This window comes from Podarcis liolepis, assembly GCF_965112155.1.
Source record: "Podarcis liolepis genome assembly, chromosome: 14".
NCBI lineage: Eukaryota > Metazoa > Chordata > Lepidosauria > Squamata > Lacertidae > Podarcis > Podarcis liolepis.
The window spans coordinates 44,977,673-44,996,743 of NC_139569.1; the positions used below are offsets into that span (position 1 = coordinate 44,977,673).

General features: G+C 48.1%; 1 protein-coding gene across 2 annotated transcripts in view; it reads left to right on the top strand.

The window, feature by feature from the left end:
* Positions 1 to 18,358, top strand: part of LOC310693450 (uncharacterized protein C15orf39 homolog) — a 42,370-nt gene extending 24,012 nt beyond the window's left edge. The window contains exons 2-4 of one of the 2 annotated variants that reach the window (XM_083475568.1): positions 5,845 to 9,432; positions 11,927 to 11,960; positions 14,451 to 18,358. In XM_083475568.1, coding sequence (XP_083331694.1) covers positions 5,892 to 9,432; positions 11,927 to 11,960; positions 14,451 to 14,454 — 3,579 coding nt within the window. In that variant the 5' untranslated portion in view covers positions 5,845 to 5,891 and the 3' untranslated portion in view covers positions 14,455 to 18,358. The remainder of the gene's footprint in view (positions 1 to 5,844; positions 9,433 to 11,926; positions 11,961 to 14,450) is intronic. The other variant, XM_083475567.1, reaches the window with a different exon arrangement.
* Positions 18,359 to 19,071: the final 713 nt, after the last annotated feature.

A 19,071-nucleotide genomic window follows, 5' to 3' on the forward strand; every position in this document is an offset into this window, starting at 1 on the left:
TCCCCCACGTGTTAGAATTGATGGCTTGATTATTTGCTGTACAGTGGTACCTCGGGTTACATACACTTCAGGTTACATAAGCTTCAGGTTAAAGACTCCGCTAACCCAGAAATAGTATCTCAGGTTAAGAACTTTGCTTCAGGATGAGGACTGAAATTGTGCGGCGGTGGGGCGGTGGCAGCAGGAGTCCCCATTAGCTAAAGTGGTGCTTCAGGTTAAGAACAGCTTCAGGTTAAGAACGGACTTCCAGAATGAATTAAGTTCTTAACCTGAGGTACCACTTTATTTCTGCATTCCAAAATCTTATTAACTTCCATTACATTCCAGTCATAATAATAATCCCTTGTGCAACAACTGCAGTATTAATAACTTCTATTCGTGTTGGCACATTAAATGATTTATTAAACCATGAGTGAGGAACTCAAACTATATCCTTCTTCTTCCTGTGTGTGGCAATTATTCTGTCCGTGGTGCTTCTTCCCGTACTTTATTCCATTTTGGTGACATTTCCTCATCTGAGAATTTCCACATTTCACGCGATCTTTCTCACGATGCAAAAGTCGCTTCTGGAAACCTATCAAAACCGAGTGGAAGTTTTGCATTTATTTCTATGTTATTTGCTTACAGAAAACGTATGTTTGCAACCCAGCCGACCTGGAAAGTTGCGAGAGTTTTGAAAATGCAATTTATTGTAATTCCATACTATGGAATTTGGTGTGTTGGCATTCCAACGTACATTTTTCCCTGCCATTTAACATTTAGCGGTATGTTGATTTTTTTTTTTAAGCCACAGTTCCAGAATGGAATGGCTAATGCTTTGTAAAAGGAGCCTTAGAATCTGGGATAGAAATACTAGAATTATAATAGGAAAAACAAACACAGCAATTCCTGTGTGTTAATGGATTTCCTGTCTCTGTCAGCCTAGTCTACGTCACAGTGCTGTGTGAGGAGAAACACAACACATACCGTATTGGTCCAAATGTAAGCCGCACCCGCAAATAAACCGCATCTTTAAAATTCATGGGGGGGGGGGGGGAGACAATACCCGAATATAAGCCACTCCCTTTGAATTGGGTTACAGGCTGAAAATTGCTGCGGTTGGTAGACTTGTAACTCCGAGCCAATTTAAGCCCAATCTTGCAAGCCTACAAAAGTTACCGTACAATCGCTAAAATTGCAAATTGCTCTTCAATTGCTACAATTCCGCAGGCACTCACACCTGTAAATGGCAAATGAACAGTCTCAAGCTCGCAAATCAGCAATAAAACATGTTTTTGTTCCGTTTTACCGTACGTCTGTTTCAGCAGCGACATCATAAAAGCCCATTTATGTAAGGTCACGAATTTAAGCCACACTTTAACTTTTCACGGTCGGAATTTGGGGAAAAAGTGAGGCTTATTATATTCAGGCCAATATGATACAATCAATCAATCAATCATCCTTTATTCGACCGATAGTCAGAAATAAAACACAATAATTATAAACTATAACATCATAGGGGTACATAAATAAGGTAGGGCCACAGTACTAGACCTCTCACAGATAACCCACATCAAGGCATTCAGTTATACGTTTTCGACACTTGAGTGCCAGGAAAAGAAATTTAGCCACTGACAAAGTTGTTTTCCCAGAAGACTTATTTAGCAGATATGCTGTCTGCTTTCCTCTTTGTCGGGAACTGAGCTGGGGTAAGTATGGGGTTATAAGATACTGTCTTAAATCGTTGTAACTGGGACAGCTCAGTAAAATGTGCTCTGTGGATTCTACAATCCTCCATGCTTTGTTCACCCCCTGCTAAAAAGCTCACTCTGGTCCCTACCAGAGAAGAATGGCAGATTAAGTTGATGGACTATGCCAAAATGGCAAAAATGACCGAAAGAATTAGAAATCAGGAAGACTAAAATTGTAATAAGGAATGGAGAAAGTATATACTTTCTTGCCTTAAAAATATGTAACTTACCTTAATGTGTAACTTACCTTAAAAACCATTGTAAACAATTAAAATTATTGGTAGGATTGGAATAACACTTACAGTTTAATGTTGAATTTTGGTTATAAAGAAGATTTAATAGATTTGGATTAATAGACAAGATTCAAGAGAGAAAGGTGAATATAAGGACCCACAAAGGGGTGGAGATTCTTCAGAGCTCTCTTTTTATGTTTGTTTGTTAATTTTTTTTGTAAATTTCAAAATCTGGAGAAACTAAATAAAATTTATAAAAAACACATACTCTAAGGGTTTCTCGGAGTACAAATAGAAAAGATGTGTGGGAAGATGTGGGACAGATTCTGTGTGAAAAGCATAGAGCCGGGAGGGTTAGTTTGTTGTGAAGTGAATTAACTCCACACTCTTGTATCGGTATCCCCCCCCCCACCAGATATCTTTCCCCCTTCGTCTTCTGTTTCCTCTCTTGAGCTCAATATATGGCCACTGTATGGAGAGGGGGGCAGGATGGAAGGGAAGAAAGAGCTGCACCTTTATTGATTGTGCAGAAGAATTTCACCTGCTGAAAGGCCTTTTGCACCTGGCTACCCCTTTCTATGGACACCTGTGTGTTTTCCCCAGGGGATGAACAGCAGTGTGTGTGTGTGAGTGATGATTATAATTATCATCTTGCACAGATTCAGCATGCAGGTTTCCACTTCAACTCCCCAGATATATTTTTTCAAACACACTGTTTTGCCGCAGTTAATAGTTCCAATCCGCGGTGCATACAGCTAATCTCGGTTTGTTCTTTGGAGAGAAGTATATAATTAGCATCTCCTTAGGGAGGTGGAAAGGAAAGATAGTTCGCATCCAGCTCTGAACTTTGGAATCTGAGTCTGTTGTACCTTGGCTAAGATGCTGACACAAATCTGGCTATGAATGTGGCTGCTGATTCTGACCTAATTGCATTCTCTTTTTTAAACTGGGGTGCTGATGAGGCAGGTCTCATGGGACCTTACTGTATTTTTCCTTTTTTGCGGGGGGGGGAGGAGAATGAGGGTGGGTTAGGGGTCAGAGAGAGTTGATGATCTCAAAGCGCCCGTGGCGCTGTGGTCTAAACCACTGAGCCCAGGGCTTGAGGATCAGAAGGTCAGCAGTTTGAATCCCCGTGCCGGGGTGAGCTCCTGTTGCTCGGTCCCTGCTCCTGCCCACCTAGCAGTTTGAAAGCATGTCAATGTGCAAGTAGATAAATAGGTACTGTTCTGGCGGGAAGGTAAACTGCGTTTCCGTGCGCTGCTCTGGTTCACCAGAAGTGGCTTAGTCATGCTGGCCACATGACCCGGAAGCTGTCTGCGGACAAACGCTGGCTCCCTCGGCCTATAGAGTGAGATGAGTGCGCAACCCCAGAGTCGTCTGCGACTGGACCTAATGGTCCAGAATTCAGTTGTGGCCAAAGTAGATAATCCGTGAAAATTGTGTTACTAATTTATTTGGGAGAATGTAAAGCACACCTGCTAAGCAAAGTGCTTCAGGTGGTTGACAATTTAGGGAAGGGGAGAAATTTGATTCATTGCCTAGCTAGCAGGACCAGTGGTCAGGGATAATGGTGGTCCAATAATAGCTGGTAATCCAAGTTTGAGAAAAATTACTGTAGCCCCAACAGAACAATAAACAATTTGTGGAGAGACAATAAACAAATCTTTCCACAATAAACAAATTGCAAGAGCAGAATGTTCTCAATCTTATATTTCTGCTTCCAAACATCTTTTGTCATGGGTGACCAAGTCGTGGGATAAGTTTATAACTTGACTAAGATCCTAAGCAGACTTGCTTACTAGCGAATAAGCCTGTTTGAGCTTATTCCCTTGTAAGCAAGTAAGTAGTAAATGGGACTTCACTTCTGTGTAGACATGCACAGGATTGCTCTGTCAAAGTAGTTTCTATCTAAGTTGTTTACCTTCTGCAGACTCAGAGGCCTGGAGGAGAGCAGGTGTTGACTGTAGCCTGGAGGAGAGCAGGTGTTTGAGGTCAGATTTGAAATTTCCAAGAAAAATAGAGGAACCTTTAAGAAGTGCCTCCTTCCTAATGTGAGAATCCCAAATCCCAAACGGTTTAGTGGTGACTCTGCATTTGCTGAGAAGCCTGAAATGTTTAGTTCCTAGACATTTTTGGCTCCTGCCAAGGAATCACGCAGGGACCTAGTGCTGTCTGACGGTTCCTTCTTAGTTGGTTGTTTTACTGACTTTCTGACTTAAGCGAATGTGTAACTGCAAAGATGTGAATGCAGGGGGAACACTTAAGTGATGCAAGATTTGAAACAGGGGCCAGCAAGGCTTAGAGCCTGTTTCTCTCTTAAGTCAGGCTCCCTTCTCCCTCCTCTTAACCCCCTCTGCAAAAGTTATTGTTTGCTTTGAAAAATCAGAGTATGGACCAACCAGTGGGATCACCAACAAAATGCATTAGTGTAGAATGCTCCTGTTTTACATTCCAGCCAGCTCTATCCTTTTCTAGGATATTTTATTCTCCCTAGTTTTCCATCTCCCCACCCCAAAAGTCAACCAGCGTACCATGCCCACTGGGCATGTTCAGCCTTTTCTATTTTCCAAGAAGCAAGAGACTATGAAGGTATCAAGGACACCTTCCAGCAGTTTGCATCGGGAACTTTTTCACCATAGGGTGAATGTAGCATGTTTATTTTATTTGTATTTAGTGAACAAAGCTAGAAAAGTCAAAACTGCCATGCTTCCCAAATATTGCATTGGCCAAATATTGCATTTGTTCACTAAACACAAATAAAATAAACATGCTAAATTGACCAGTTAGCATAGCACTCTGAGAATTTCCACTTTCATGTTTTGTTTCATTTTTTTTAAAAAAACCCAGTTTCTAGTCCTTAAGACAGTGGATGTATCTTGAAAATGTGTGGATGATACCAGATGAATCTGAGCAGGTTTACTGTAGGGGACTTTGTCACCCTACTTAATACTTTTCCCCCTTGGGGGGCTATGGGAAATAAAGCAGAATTATGAAAGATGAAATGAGTGTGTACATTTGTGATTGATTCCTCCCCCCTTTTAAAAACTAATCTTCCTCGATAAATGTTTTCTATACAAAATACTGCCAGGTTTAAAAAACCACAGGAGCTTGGTAGATAGGCAAAGCAATTCCTCTGTTATATTGTAGTGAAAAGGGGATTTCCTCTCTCAGTGCCTGAGCAGCTGGCTCTGTGTGCCCTCTGCTGGAAAGATGTCAGATCTATCTGCAACCTTTTCAGTTCAAAAGAAGAAGAAGATGACTGTGGTGTATGAAATCTGGAATGGAGTGGGAAAAGTGCAAGAGAGAATTTTCTCCTTCTCTCATAATTTTCCCAGTTTGGTGACATAACCAGAGAACTCTATTTGCAATAGGTTATATACCCCCAATGTTTTACATAGTCAAACAGGGAGACAACGCACTGTATTTTTCACTCTATAAGACGCACCAGACCATAAGACGCACCTAGTTTTTGGAGGAGGAAAACAAGAAAAAAATATTCTGAATCCCAGAAGCCAGAATAGCAAGAGAGATCACTGCGCAGCGAAAGCAGCGATCCCTCTCACTGTTCTGACTTCTGGGATAGCTGCACAGCTGTGAGTGCTGTTGCTTGTGTCTCTAAAATGGCATCACCCACTTGCAAGAAAGAAGCACCAGCTATGTAGGGATAGGTAACGCTGATGGCTTCCAAGTATTTTGGAGCTACAGCTCTCCTGGGCCCCAGCCAGCATGGCCAGGGATGAAGATGGGAATTGTGGTCCATCAAGATCTGGAGAGCTTTGGTGTACAGATGACTGCCATGCGAGCAAACCTTTGCCTAGCAAGAAAACAGTGTGGTAGGCTTGGATCCCTGATTGTTTGCCTTTTCTTTCGTCCCCTTGCAGAGTATCCAGAGTGACTCTCCAAGACCGGAGGTGGTGAGGGCAGTGTAATGGCTGAGAAGCGACGTTTGGAGCCACTCGGGGCCCTGAGTTACAGCAAGCACCCTCGACTGGAGGTGGAGGCAGGCCATGTTCTCTCGTCGGGTTTGTGTAGGTCGAGCGCCCTGCCTGGCTATACCTCAGACAACCATTACAGCTACAAGGGATCGTGCTTTGCCTACCCCCTGCAATGCCACGAAGGGCCCAAGTCTTTGTCTCCCTGGACTCCCACCGAGACCTACGCCCATTGCACGGGTGCTGTGGCCAGCCACCCCTCGAGGACAGACAAAGCCCTGTGCATGCTGTACAGACCGGAAGCAGAAAGTTTTGGGGCACGGGGTCAAATTTCCGGGCACGAGAAGGCTGGCAGCAAGTGCATGGCTGCTCAGGAGAAGCTGGCCAACTACATGGGCCATACAGGACTCGCTCAGCAGGCCTGGGTGCACAGCTACCCGGCACAGCATTCTCCCCGAACAGCGGCAGGTTTCTCGACTCTGGCGGTGCCGAAACCGGTGTACCGGAACCACAGTTATTGTCCCGAGTCTGGCTACAGCCCAAAAGGCTCCCTAGCCTCGGGGATGCAGGGAGAGAGCATGCCCAAGCAGTCGGCGGGAGCAGAATGGGCTCTGCCACCGTCTGGACACCTGGTTCACTTGGAGAGGGCTGGTTGCGGAACGGCCGTGCCCCCCAAATCGGTGGTTTCTGAATCGGGTTACCTGCCGTCCCACCAAGGGTCCAAAGACACTTCTGTGAGCCCTGTTGGCTTTTCGCCGTTCCGCAAAGTGTTTGAGAAATGCCAGGCCACATACCACAGCCCGCCGAATATCCCTGAGGCTCGTGGCGGAAGTCCTCGCAAACATGCCTGGTCAAAGCTACCTCCTGCTACCAGCCCACTGGCCAATCCCCAGAACCTGATGTATCAAGAGAGGTCACCTGCATGTTACCCGCTCACTTCCTACCCACTGACTTCACACGAACAGATGCTGTTGTACCACCAGAGCTGTGTGCAGGCGGAAAAACCCAATTCCCCCTTTGCTCTGCCAGCCTGCAAAGCCTTTGCCTCTCCGGGCCGCGAAGATCCCCAGCTTCTCCCAGGATCGTACTTAACACCACAGAGTTATTATCCTACTCACTTGGACAGCTATATCTACAGATCACTTGGTCCTCCTCCTCCTGCGGCAACCCCACCCAGCCACCAGCCTTTTCGGGAACATGAGCCCCAACCAAACGCGAGGACCAAAGAGGCTCCCATCTCCAGCTGCACCCTGTCGGAGAAGGCTTCGTATTGTGGCTCTTTCCCCAGCAGAGATGGCCTTCCGGATTGTCGCGAGGGCGATCATGTTGCCAAGCTAAGCAATGAGAACATTCCGAGTCAATGGGCAACTCCTCAACGCCAGCCTTCGCAGATGCACCACCCTGCAGACAGATTGCCTGGCTTCCTTAGTCGGTTTCGGTCCATGCAAGAGGCTGCCTGCAGGGCGGGTCTGAGCCATTCGGAAGAGGCCAACGCTAAGGGAGAGGAACTCTGTGATGCACCCAGAAGGTCCGCTTTAATACCTGAAGCCAAGAAAAGGAACCTCTGGGCTTGCAAAACTGAATTGGGGAAATGCATAGTGATTTCGGACAGTCCAGTTGCGTCCCATGACTCCTGCGTTAAAGGAGATCTCCTCCAAAACATCCTTGAGGATTCCGGTTCCTCATTCCCAAGTATGCTGCAGCCATCAGAGGACAAAGGAAGGGGTCCTAAAAGACCCGAGGAACCCCTTCCCTCTTCTTCCCCTCCTATGCCGGTTATCAACAACGTCTTTAGCTTGGCGCCTTACCAACGTTACCTGGCTGATTCCGAGTCAGCGGAGATTTCACTCTCTAAAAGCTGTCAAACCCAGGAGACTTCTTTTGGTAACTCAGGCAAATGCATGGAAGTTCAGAGCCCACCGCAGCCAGACCTTGGACGGTCAGGGGAAGTGTCTCAGGCACCGCTGCCCGGAAGGAAAGAAACCGTTTGTGATGTGATGGCAAAAGTTGTAAATAGGGAGCCAAGCAGAAACTGTGCCGGGGTTGTGAGAGGGCGTGAAGATTATGCTGGGACTTGGGAGAGCTGCCGGGTCAAATACTTGCCTCCCAGTGGACCTGTGCCCAGTCACCAGGCCCCACCAGCTTGTATAAATGGCAGTGCTGGGGCCAGAGAAGACCATGCCCTGGATCTCAGCTTTAAAACAGAAGGCTTGGCAGAAGTGCCCAGTCTTCGGAGGTCACCTGGGAAGATGGAGGCTGTTGAAAGGGAAAGTTCAGAGAAGAAAGGGAAGGAGGCGAGCGAGACTTTGCCTAAGAGGCAGGAGATTGTGCAGGAGTCTAATGTGCAAATGGCAGAGTTGGCCGGGAAAAGTGGCCCTGCGGGAAAGAGCAGTTTTCACAGCTCTTCGGCATTCTTGTACAAAAAATTCAAAATCCAAAAGTCGCATGCAGCTGGGCGAGGTTGTGCAGTGAAACAAGACTCTTCCTCCTTGCAGCCGAGCTCCCATGTGTTTGTTAAGGCCAGTGATGTCTCTACATTGCGAGAAGGCTCTGGACAAGCAATAGATCTGCAAAGCAACCCACCAGTTCAGCAAAGCCTCCCACAAGTGGCGACTCAGCAAAACACACCTCCGGTTCAACAAAGCCTTCCCTATGCAGCGACTCAGCAAAACACGCCTCCGGTTCTGCAAAGCCTCCCCTATTCAGCGACTCGGCAAAACACGCCTCCAGTTCAGCAAAGCCTCCCACACGCGGCGACTCAGCAAAACACGTCTCTGGTTCAGCAAAGCCTTCAGCAGGCGGTGACTCAGCCTGAAACTCAACTCTTGCCACAGAATTGCTTTAACGTTAAGCTGCCAGATGCTTCAAAAGCCCCACCTCCTAGTGCACCTGCTGCGTCTCCTGCCCTGGAAGAGACCGGTGCCTCGCTTTCCACCAGCAGCGAATTGCCCGATAAGCAACATTCCCCCAGGCAGCATTTCACTGCCTTGCATACTTCGATCTGCGCCATCATTTCCTGCTCCGTGTCTACCTCCGCTCCAGAGCTGCTCAAGGAGTGGCTGGAGAAGACCAAGTCCAAAGGGGATCGCCAAGGGAAGGCAGTAGGGTCGGCGAAGCACAAGAACGGCTCGAAGTTTTCTGAAGCTCCGACGCCTTCCAAGGGCAAGGAGATCTGGCTGGCTTTCAAGGACATGGCGCTGTTCCTTAACAAACTGCTGTCTCAGCTGGAGGCCATCCTGTTTACTCGCAGGTGCCCCTTTCCTCACGTGATCCGAGCGGGCACCATCTTCATCCCCATCCACGTGGTGAAGGAGACCCTCTTCCCCAACCTGTCCAGCTCCTCTGTTGACCACGTGCTGCAGGACCACAGGGTAGAGCTACGTCCCACAACCTTATCTGAGGAGAGGCTGCTGAGGGAGCTGGAGCTAAAGAGTTGCACCTCCCGGATGCTGAAACTGCTGGCCTTGAAACAGCTGCCCGATATCTACCCAGACCTTCTGAACCTCCACTGGCACGACTGCGTCAAGCAACAGCTTGGTAAGTGCAGCTAACGGTGGCATGCAACCTGCTTTTCAGCAAGGAGCTCTCTCCGCGCTCTACCCTGAAGCAAAATGATATCTCTGCTGTACTCTTGGGTTTTCGTGCCTGCGCTCAGCTGCTTCTCGTTTGGCATGGATGCTATTCTTGTGAAGTCTAGGCATTTGCATGACTGTGAATGTGACGTGTAGGATGGGAGCTCTTGTCTAGTTCAGAATCTGGTGGGGTGTGGGTGCAAATATCTCGGACCATTCCAGCCTCTTGATTTGGATAGGGCAGAATGGAGCTGGTTTAGGCTGCAGGGAGGTCAGCAGAAGGAATGGTGAAATTGTTAGGGGAAGGGGGAAATCTCTCTCTGTGTGTGCATATGCACACGCACATCCTTGAGCTGGAAAAAATAGAAACAGGCTGAGGGAGCCGGCATTTGTCCACCGACAGCTTTCTGGGCCATGTGGCCAGCATGACTAAACTGCTTCTGTTGCAATGGAACACCATGACGGAAGCCAGAGTGCATGGAAACGCTGTTTACCTTCCCGCCGCAGTGGTGTCTATTTATCTAGTTGCACTGGTGTGCTTTTGAACTGCTAGGTTGGCAGGAGCTGGGACAGAGCAACAGGAGCTCACCTCGTCACAGGGATTCGAACCGCCAGCTTTCCGATCAGCAAGCCCAAGAGGCTCAGTGGAGTTCCACAACCCCATAGTCACCTTTGACTGGACTTAACCATCCAGGGGTCCTTTACCTTACCTTTACCTAAAGAGAAACATTTCTACCTGTCAGAATTATAAAACCATAGAATTGTAGATGGAGTTGGAAAGTACCCGGAGGCTCATCTATTCCAATCTGGGGGAGGCGGGTGGTGCTGTGGTCTAAACCACTGAGCCTCTTGGGCTTGCCGATTGGAAGGTCAGCAGGTTGAATCCCTGTGATGGAGGGAGCTCCTGTTGCTCTGTCCCAGCTCCTGCCAACCTAGCATTTCGAAAGCATACCAGTGCAAGTAGATAAACCTGTACTGCTGTGGCGGGAAGGTCCAGGGGTCCTTTACCTTTACCTTCTTTTTTTTTTAGTCCAATCCATGCAATGCAAGAATCTCCACTAAAGCATCCATGACAGATGGCTATCCAACCTCTGCTTAAAAACCACCTCGGAAAGCCCACCACCTTCCGAGGAAGCCAATGTGGTGTAGTGGTTAAGAGCTGTGGACTTGTAATCTGGTGAACCGGGTTCGCTTCCCTGCTCCTCCTCATGCTGCTGCTGGGTGACCTTGGACCAGTCACACTTCTCTGAAGTCTCTTACGCCCACTCAACTCACAGAGTGTTTGTTGTGGGGGAGGAAGGGAAAGGAGAATGTTAGCCGCTTTGAGATTCCTTCGGGTAGTGATAAAGCGGGATATCACATCCAAACTCTTCTTCTTCTTCCTACAGTCAGAAAGTTATTGAATGCAACACCCACTGCACACCAGGATATTCCGTCTGCTCCCTAGCCTTGGGAATGCAGATGAAAATCATGCCCAAGCAGCCTGCAGGGGCAGAATGGGCTCTGCCACCGTCGGGATACCTGGTTCTCGTGGAGAGCCCCAGTTGCAGCATGGCCGTGCCTCCCCCACCCCCCCGCCGGTGGTTTCTGAATCTGTTTTCCTGCCATTATACCAAGGGTCCAAAGACGCCGCCGTGAGCCCGGTGGGCTTTTTTGCCTTTCCGCAAAGTGTTGAATAATATCCCCGAGGCTCATGGTGGAGGTGCCAGGTTCAGTCCCCAGCTAAGGGATCAAAGAAGAAAGACGTCTGCCTGAGCCCCTGGAGAGCTGTTGCCAGCCAGAGCAAGCAATACTGGGCTAAGTGGACAATCTGACCTTGTAAAAGGCAGCTGTCTATATCCACGTGTGTGTGTGGGAGGCTATTAGGGGCTGGTGGCCCTATTTGTGCTGCTCACCGATCCTAGCACCCCGCATTACACTTCATGTGAATGCTGCATCCCCTAAGAGCTCCTTTGATCCCCCGTAGCCTCACGGCTCTTCCAAGCCTGTCCCCCCTCCTCATGACAAATCCAGGCACTACAACTCCTCACACAGGGGGTGTGCAATGGCAGCCTAATGTGTGCACAGTGGAACCTCTGTTTACAAGGTTCTGGAAGACCGCTCGACTTCCGAAACATTTGAAAACGAAGGATCAATGGGCTGGCTGCAAAGTCAATGGGGAAAAAATATGGAAAATGCGCCTCGGAAGCTGTTTGACTTCTGAGGCACGTTCGAAAACGGAAGGAATTACTTCCGGGTTTTCGGCGTTCAGCTTCCGAATCGTTCTGCTCCCAAGATGCTCAAAAACCGAGGTTCCATTGTATGTATATATTTGGAGAGAGAGAGGGCACAGTCTTCTTTTGCAGAGGGGGTTGTCACCCTTAGATTAGCTGCAACCAAACACCCAGTGCCAGCCATCTTTATGACCGACCCTTTCACTAACACACCAGATGATTTTGCGTAACTTTATTTTTTTCCAGGTCCCACTTCACAGGCTGTCCTGCATACCTCCAAGTAGGTATCTGTTCTTTGTGTGGGTTTATGTGGTGTACAGCTGCTTATAGTGGTGGAGACCAGCTGGTGCCCCCGGCCTCTGGACCTCCAGGGGTGCTTGGACTCCCAACTCCCATAATCCCCGACCAGCAGGTATGCTGGCTGGAGCTGATGGGAGTTGCAACAGCCACCAGGAATGGTGGGGTTTGTAGTTCAGCAACAACTGGAGGGCCAAATGTCCCCCCTGCACTTTCCCTATGTAGTAGAGCCTATGCTTTGCTTGCTGAAGGACCCTGGCTTTGATCCCTAGCACTGGGATGGCGAAACCCCTAGCACTGGGGTGGGTGTACTCTTAATGTTGCTGGATTCCAGCTCCCATTAGCCCCAGGCAGCATGACCCAATAGGCAGGGGTAGTGGGAAGTTTTAGCTTCAAAGGTAGCGAGTGCTGAAAAATACACACACACACACACCAGTCCTAACACCGTAGTGATTCATCACTGATCAGAGTTAAATGGACTAGTGGCTGGGTTCAAGGCATCTTGGTTCAAGGTGTCAGAGAGAGAGAGAGAGAGAGAGAGAGAGAGAGAGAGAGAGAAGGGGTTGGTGGAAGAAGTCAGAAAAGCAGATTCCTGCCTGCCTTTGGCCCCACCCTCTGCCAACCAGCTGCCCCCGACAGATTACTCTCAAGGCAATGCAGCCCTTAAGAGAAAGACGTGCCCCACCGTCTGCCCTGGAATGATGCTACTCTGGCACTTTGTGAAATTTTGAATGGTAGTGCATAGCCAACCTTGTTGTGGGGGTGTCCCTGAGCAGGCTGCGGTGGGCCCTGTCCCAAGGGGCTGGGGCTGCGGCAGCTGTCCCAAGGTGCCAGATGACGATGCCAGCCTTGCTTGAAAACATACTTTGAACCTCGCTGTTCCTGTGTGAATTGCCTGGAGCAGAGATGGTCGGCTTGCAGCCACCTCGGCATGTGTGCGCCAATCGCCTCGTCGCTCAGCAGGCGAAGGGTGCTGAAGAAATCAATTGGAAAATGCAAGTGGTGATAAGCTGTCCTAAAGCATTATATATCAGGGACTGGGCAGAGGAGGAATGGTGGAGATCGCCTCCCAAGCCTGTCCCTTCCAGAGAAGAAGACAGTTCAGAATTACAACAGGGGTTTGAGCAAGAACACAGCTCAGAGGCAGATGAGGGGGAAAGCTGGGAAATAGTGGGAGAGGAGGAGGAGGAGGAAGAAGACCAAGCGGGGGGATGACAGCTGGCACACACAGTCCTTTTGGAAAGCATTCCTACCCCCCCTCCCAGAACCTGGCAAGCATTGAAAGCAGGAGAGCAAAGAGCTCAAAGGCAGAGGGCCCTTTTCAGCACCTGTAGTGATGATGCATGAGTAAGTGGGAGAGACGGAAGGGTGGAGACTCACTCAGGACAACGCCATTATTCCTGGAGGCAGCATTCCTAAGCCTCTCTCTGTGAATTTTGAATAAAAAGCAGATGGTAAGAACTTTTGCTTGTCTTTTTCTTTCCTGGCAATCTGCTGTGGGGGTTGGTTCCTCTGCCACCTGACATGAGCACTGCAAGTGTGGGCATCAATGGGTGCCACCTCTGTGATGGAAATTTCAAAAGGTTGCAGTGATGCTGTTATCCTGGAGTCTGCACTCTTGCTTACGAACGTGGATGGGGAATTAGTGGCCATCCCAGGTATTTGCTGGGCCACAACTCTTATCAAACCCTGACCATTGGCCAAGCTGGCTAGAGCTGTTGAGAGTGTGGAGTTCAGCAACATCTGGAGAGCTCCAGGTTCCCCAGCTGTGTGCTCAAGAACAAGATTCACCTGACCCCCAGTTTCTTTGCAAGGAAACCAGTATTCCATTGCAAATTGTCCAGTGGACTCCAGTTGACCTTCTTCCCTCTCCATGGCTTAAGAGGATCTTTGCAGGAGCTAGATCAGGTGTACAGTCTCACCTAGGGTCAGGGGGGGCACTGTGGTCTAAACCACTGAGCCTCTTGGGCTTCCCGATTAGAAGGTCAGTGGTTCGAATCTCTGTGACGGGGTGAGCTCCCGTTGTTCTGTCCCAGCTCCTGCCAACCTAGCAGTTCGAAAGCATTCCAGTGCAAGTAGATAAATAGGTACCGCTGAGGCGGGAAGGTAAATGGCGTTTCCATGCGCTCTGGCTTCTGTCACGGTGTTCCATTGGGCCAGAAGCAGTTTAGTGCTGCTGGCCACATGACCTGGAAAGCTGTCTGTGGACAAACTCTGTCTCCCTCGGCCTGAAAGCGAGATGAGCACCGCAATCCCATAGTCACCTTTGACTGGACTTAACCATCCAGGGGTCTTTTACCTTTTTATCTACAGTCCCACCTACTGGGGGAGTCCAGGTGAGAGTCTGTTGCATCTTCTGAGTGAAGGCTGTGTATTTTCTGATCAGGTTATAGGACTGTGATGGATGGTTGTCTGTTGAGGGCGCAGGCACTAATTTGGCTGAACGTTTATTATTAATTTTCTGTTTCCACAGGTGATCTTGCAGAGGAGAGCCCAAAGATGGACACTGAAGCTTTATCACCAGACGTCTTGAAGTCAACAGATGCAACCAGATGTTTACAGGGTATGACAGCCCAGTCTCTCACCCAACACTTCGCAAGGAAGCATAAGCAAGGCAAAAAATATAGATTGGCTTCTTGTTTGCCCTCCAAGACCCGCCATCAAATAGATGATGATATGTCTCAGGGACCCTCCTCACCTTCTATCCAAAGGGACGCTGCATTAAAGGGAGCAAAGTTGCAGCCTGAGAAAGACTCTGCCTCTGTGGCCTTGAAGACCAAAGGACTGCCGCTTCACCCTAAAACTGCGGAGCAGCTTTTGCCAGCCCTTAAACTCCCCGGGGCTCTTAAGGTGAAGCTGGCCAAATCAGATGACAGGAAAACAGCCAGTACCTCAAAGGGTCTCCATCACTGTAAGAAATCTATGGTCCACATCAAATTCCAGAACGCCCTTCGAGATATCCAGGGGCCACCAGCCCCAAAAGCTGCCCGCAAGAGGAGGAGAAAGCAGCCTTCAGTGCTCCTGAAGAGGTTCAGGCACCGGGCGCCAGGTGGTACGAAGGCCTACGCTTTGCCCCCTCAGTATCCGGACCTTGTTGGCAAGCGGATCAGGCACTTGTACGAGGAGAAGGACAAGACAGAAGCGTGGTACCCAGGATTGGTGGTGCGGATTCACAAATACCACAAGAACCCCCTGAAGACAGTTTACGCGGTGCAATATGACAGTGAACCAGAGTGGCAATATTACCTCGAGATTTTGCAGGACTATGTGAAAGGCTGGTTGGAGGTGGATGAGTGAGTGAGTGTGTGTGTGTCTGGTGTGGGTGGGAAGAGTGAGATAATGTCAAATTGTGTCATCCTGCTGGCAGATTGGAACCCCATTAGCAAGGTGCCTGAAAGCATAGCTATGTTCCATGGTCCTGGGCATCTCCCAGGCCTAATCTCCATGCTTTGGAGAGGCTGATGAGGACTCTCTCCAGATGTTCCTCTGGTGGTGTGGAGCCCAACAAATGCCACAGGGCTCCACATGTCTTCAGGAAACCTTGGCATATTGCGGTAGTTTGTGGTGGCAGCCATGTCAAAGGAGGAACATGGGAACAGGACCTAAAGTTCACAAGATGGCTTCTGTGCTCTTCCTCCCGGCAACAAAGCACACTGCGCTTGCTGCTGAAGGAGGCAGCTGGCTACTGGTCTTTAAAAACTCCTCAGTTCAGGGTTGAGATCCAGGTTTGAGGAAGCCCTTGGTCTGTTTCCCACTGGTGGGCCTCCTCTTGTGTTGGTGAGCACCGGCAAGTATAGCTGGCCGCAGTGACAGACAGCTGTCACCCTCTAAATTTCCCACAGTGCTCCAGAGTGACAGCAGGTCAGGGGCATTGTCGGAAAGGAAAAGCTGCCTGGCACTGCTCAGAGGGCCAGCGAGAAAAAAGGAGGTGTGGATCCCTGGATCCCTTTCAAACCATGAGAGTTCCGTCTATTCTGAAATGGTCCAGACACAATTCTTAAGCAATTGCCAGTTTGGGTGCTGGAGAGAAAAGATTTTGCTTGGCAGTTTGTAGTTCATTCTCCTTCCTGCTGCCTCAACACCCATGACGAAAAGAGTGAATTCAGCATTACTGGTCCAGGGGCATAAGAGGGCAATGGACTTCAGCTGTGACCACTGGCCCTATTTGCTCACCTTGGTGAACAATAGCTAATGGCTCATTGTGAACACATTGATTTTAGCTGCTCTGCTACCCCTTGCTGTTGCAAGGAGAGGAACAAACCGTGATCCCTGGCTCAGCATTCTTGCCAACTAAGTCAGAGTAGATTCATTGAAATAAATGGACTTAAGTCCATTAATTTCAGCGGCTTGGCTTTGAATTGGACTAGCACTGGATCCAAGCCTATGTCCAGGTCAAGAACTATGGTTTGTTTTGTTCAAAAACCAACCACGGTCAGCACCTGAGGTTTGTTCATGGCTTACCTCTTGGGGGTTTGCTTGAGTGGAAAAAAGACCGCTATTCCATACTCCGAGACATAATGCTATGCCCAGAATCATCAGTTTGTTTCTCCCAATGGGGTGGAAGAAAGCAGCCCAGATCATCACGTTTGCAGTAAAAACCTTGCTTTGCCACAAATTGGGGATTGGGCCTGCAGTTCTGTTGATTTGCTTGTTGAGGCATCAGGCAAGACTGGTGGGTGGGTGGAAGAGAGGAACGGATCCTTGCAGCATGGAGGCAGGAGCTGTTGCTGTACTAGCAGCTGCTGCTTCTTCCTGCTTTCTTGAGGCCTCCAAAAAGTGACGAGCAGCACCTTTCGGGAGTCCTGCCTCCCCCACTGGCATTGCAGAAAGGGCTGCATTTCATGGGTTTCCTTTTCCTGTAGATGAATTTCACTCACGGGAGGTGCCATACCCGACTCTGGTTCCTTTTCTTTTTTTGATGCCTTTCTTGCCAAATTCACTTGCTCAAACCACGCAGGTGAGGTGGAAGCCCAATTTTCTGAGTTACTGAATACGCCGTCCATACAGCAATAAGTATCACCGAACATAGAAAGCTAGCACACCATGGTTCTATTTCCCCCTGATATGCTACTTTTCTAAGTGCGGCAGGTTTTTCCTTTTCTTTTTGAGGCTGGAGATTTGTGAAGCATTCAGTCTTGGTGGCCTCCACCCGTCACCATCAGAAGAGAATCAGCCTTGGAAATAACTTTACCATTTCACCTGCTTTCTGTGATAACAATGACCCATGCTTAATTCTAATGGGGACCACTTGATACATTTTTTTTTTAAAAAAAGAGTTTCCTTCCTGTTTTTTTTTTTTTTTTTTAAATAGAAGACAGGTTTGAAAAGTTCTGGTTTCTCCATAACGTCAGTGGGGACATGGCTCCTGTACTTAAAAGTTTGGTTTTTTTGAGTCTTAAACTACCACATTTTAGAAATGTGACAGCTTGGCCTTTATAAGATCTATTATTCAGATCTATTTTTTTTCATTAAAGGCTTCAAATTTGGTACTTTATTTTTGTGCAAGTTTTCAAAGCAGTTCTTGGTACTGTTTGTGGACTTAAGATCATTTTTTTTTAAAAGAAGCTCTTGTGTATATTAAAGGGAATCGGAAAGGAAAGTATGAATGACAGATTAGCTCTGTCATCTGCGAATCGTCCAAGACACCTGAAGATGTGTTTGTGCTGGTGGCAAAATTACTGTTCTGAAAAAGAGACGTGAGGCAGTAATGGAAGATAGTTTTAAGGCAGGACTGTGGTGCTGCCCAGATGTTCTTGGGCTGCAAATCCTATCCGTTCCTGACCATTGGCCATTCTATGAGAGTTGGGTGTCTAACAGCAGTTGGCCCTCCCTGCCACACACTGAAACTTGCAGCGGACTGGAAGGCTTTGGATATGACAAAGTTCCTTTCCAGCCAGCTCCGGACAGAATTCAGAGACTAGATGTGTGTACAGAACACAACACAGCAAGCTGGGTCACAGAGGAAGCGATTTATCTTAAGCAAATCTTAGGCGAGGGATGCACTGCGACGCCCCTTGTGCTCATGTGATAGTATCTAGAGGCAGCACCGCTTGCCATTTTCTCCTTGTTATTTTTGCTGTTATTATTGTTGTTAATATTATTATTTCCGTGGTGCACTGAGTATGCAGATTGGTTTGGAAAGGGGAGGGGGAAAGCCTGCTATTTCCCCATCTTGCAGTCCTGCCAGACAATTTAAAAAGGGGTCTTTTCTCCACCTCATTTAAGTACTGTGCAACCATTTGGAAACAAGTGTTTGATACTGTATATTTTGTACAGAGTTCCAATGAGAGCACCTTGGCCTTTTTATTTAAATAAAAAAAGTTTTGTAAGGATACAATTTCTAAGAGGTGCTTCACCAAGATTAAAATGTCTGTTTTGGAACTGGTGTGTTGCTGTCTTCTGTTTGTGTGTTCATTCATCATTCTGTTTAATAGCAGACCTGGGAGACCTGTCATTTTTGGAAGTGCAATGGAACCACCCAAAAATACAGCAGTGCTTTCAATGCACACCAGTGACTCTCTAGTCTAGTGCAAGTCTACACATATTTCTTTTTAATCCCCCAAAAGGCCTGTCAAGAACTTGAATGCTTCCAGGACAAATAGAACATTGGAGAGTCCATTGGCTGGTGCCAAACTGGGTCTTTGACCTGGGTGAAATAAAGCCCTATAGTTTCTTAATTTCTAGGATTTAGGGGGTGGGTCCCCCAAAACATATAACATTATGAATAAAAAGAACACAACTGGTCTGTCTAGAACAGGCTTCCCCAAACTTGGGTCTCCAGCTAGACTACAATTCCCATCATCCCTGACCACTGGTCCTGCTAGCTAGGGATGATGGGAATTGTAGTCCAGCTGTTTTTTTGGAGACCCAAGTTTGGGAAACCCTGCTCTAGAAATCCATGGAAAACTGGCAGGTAAGGCAGGGGAAGGAGAGCTTTTTCAGCCCAAAGACTGAACCCCCTTGCAGAAACACTTATAAATGTGTGCGTTGGGGAGGGGGCAAGAAACAATAGTGGGTGGAGGAAGTTGGCCTGGGAGACCCGGGTTCATATCCCCACTGAGCCCTGAAGCTCACTACTTGACCTAAAATGCGAA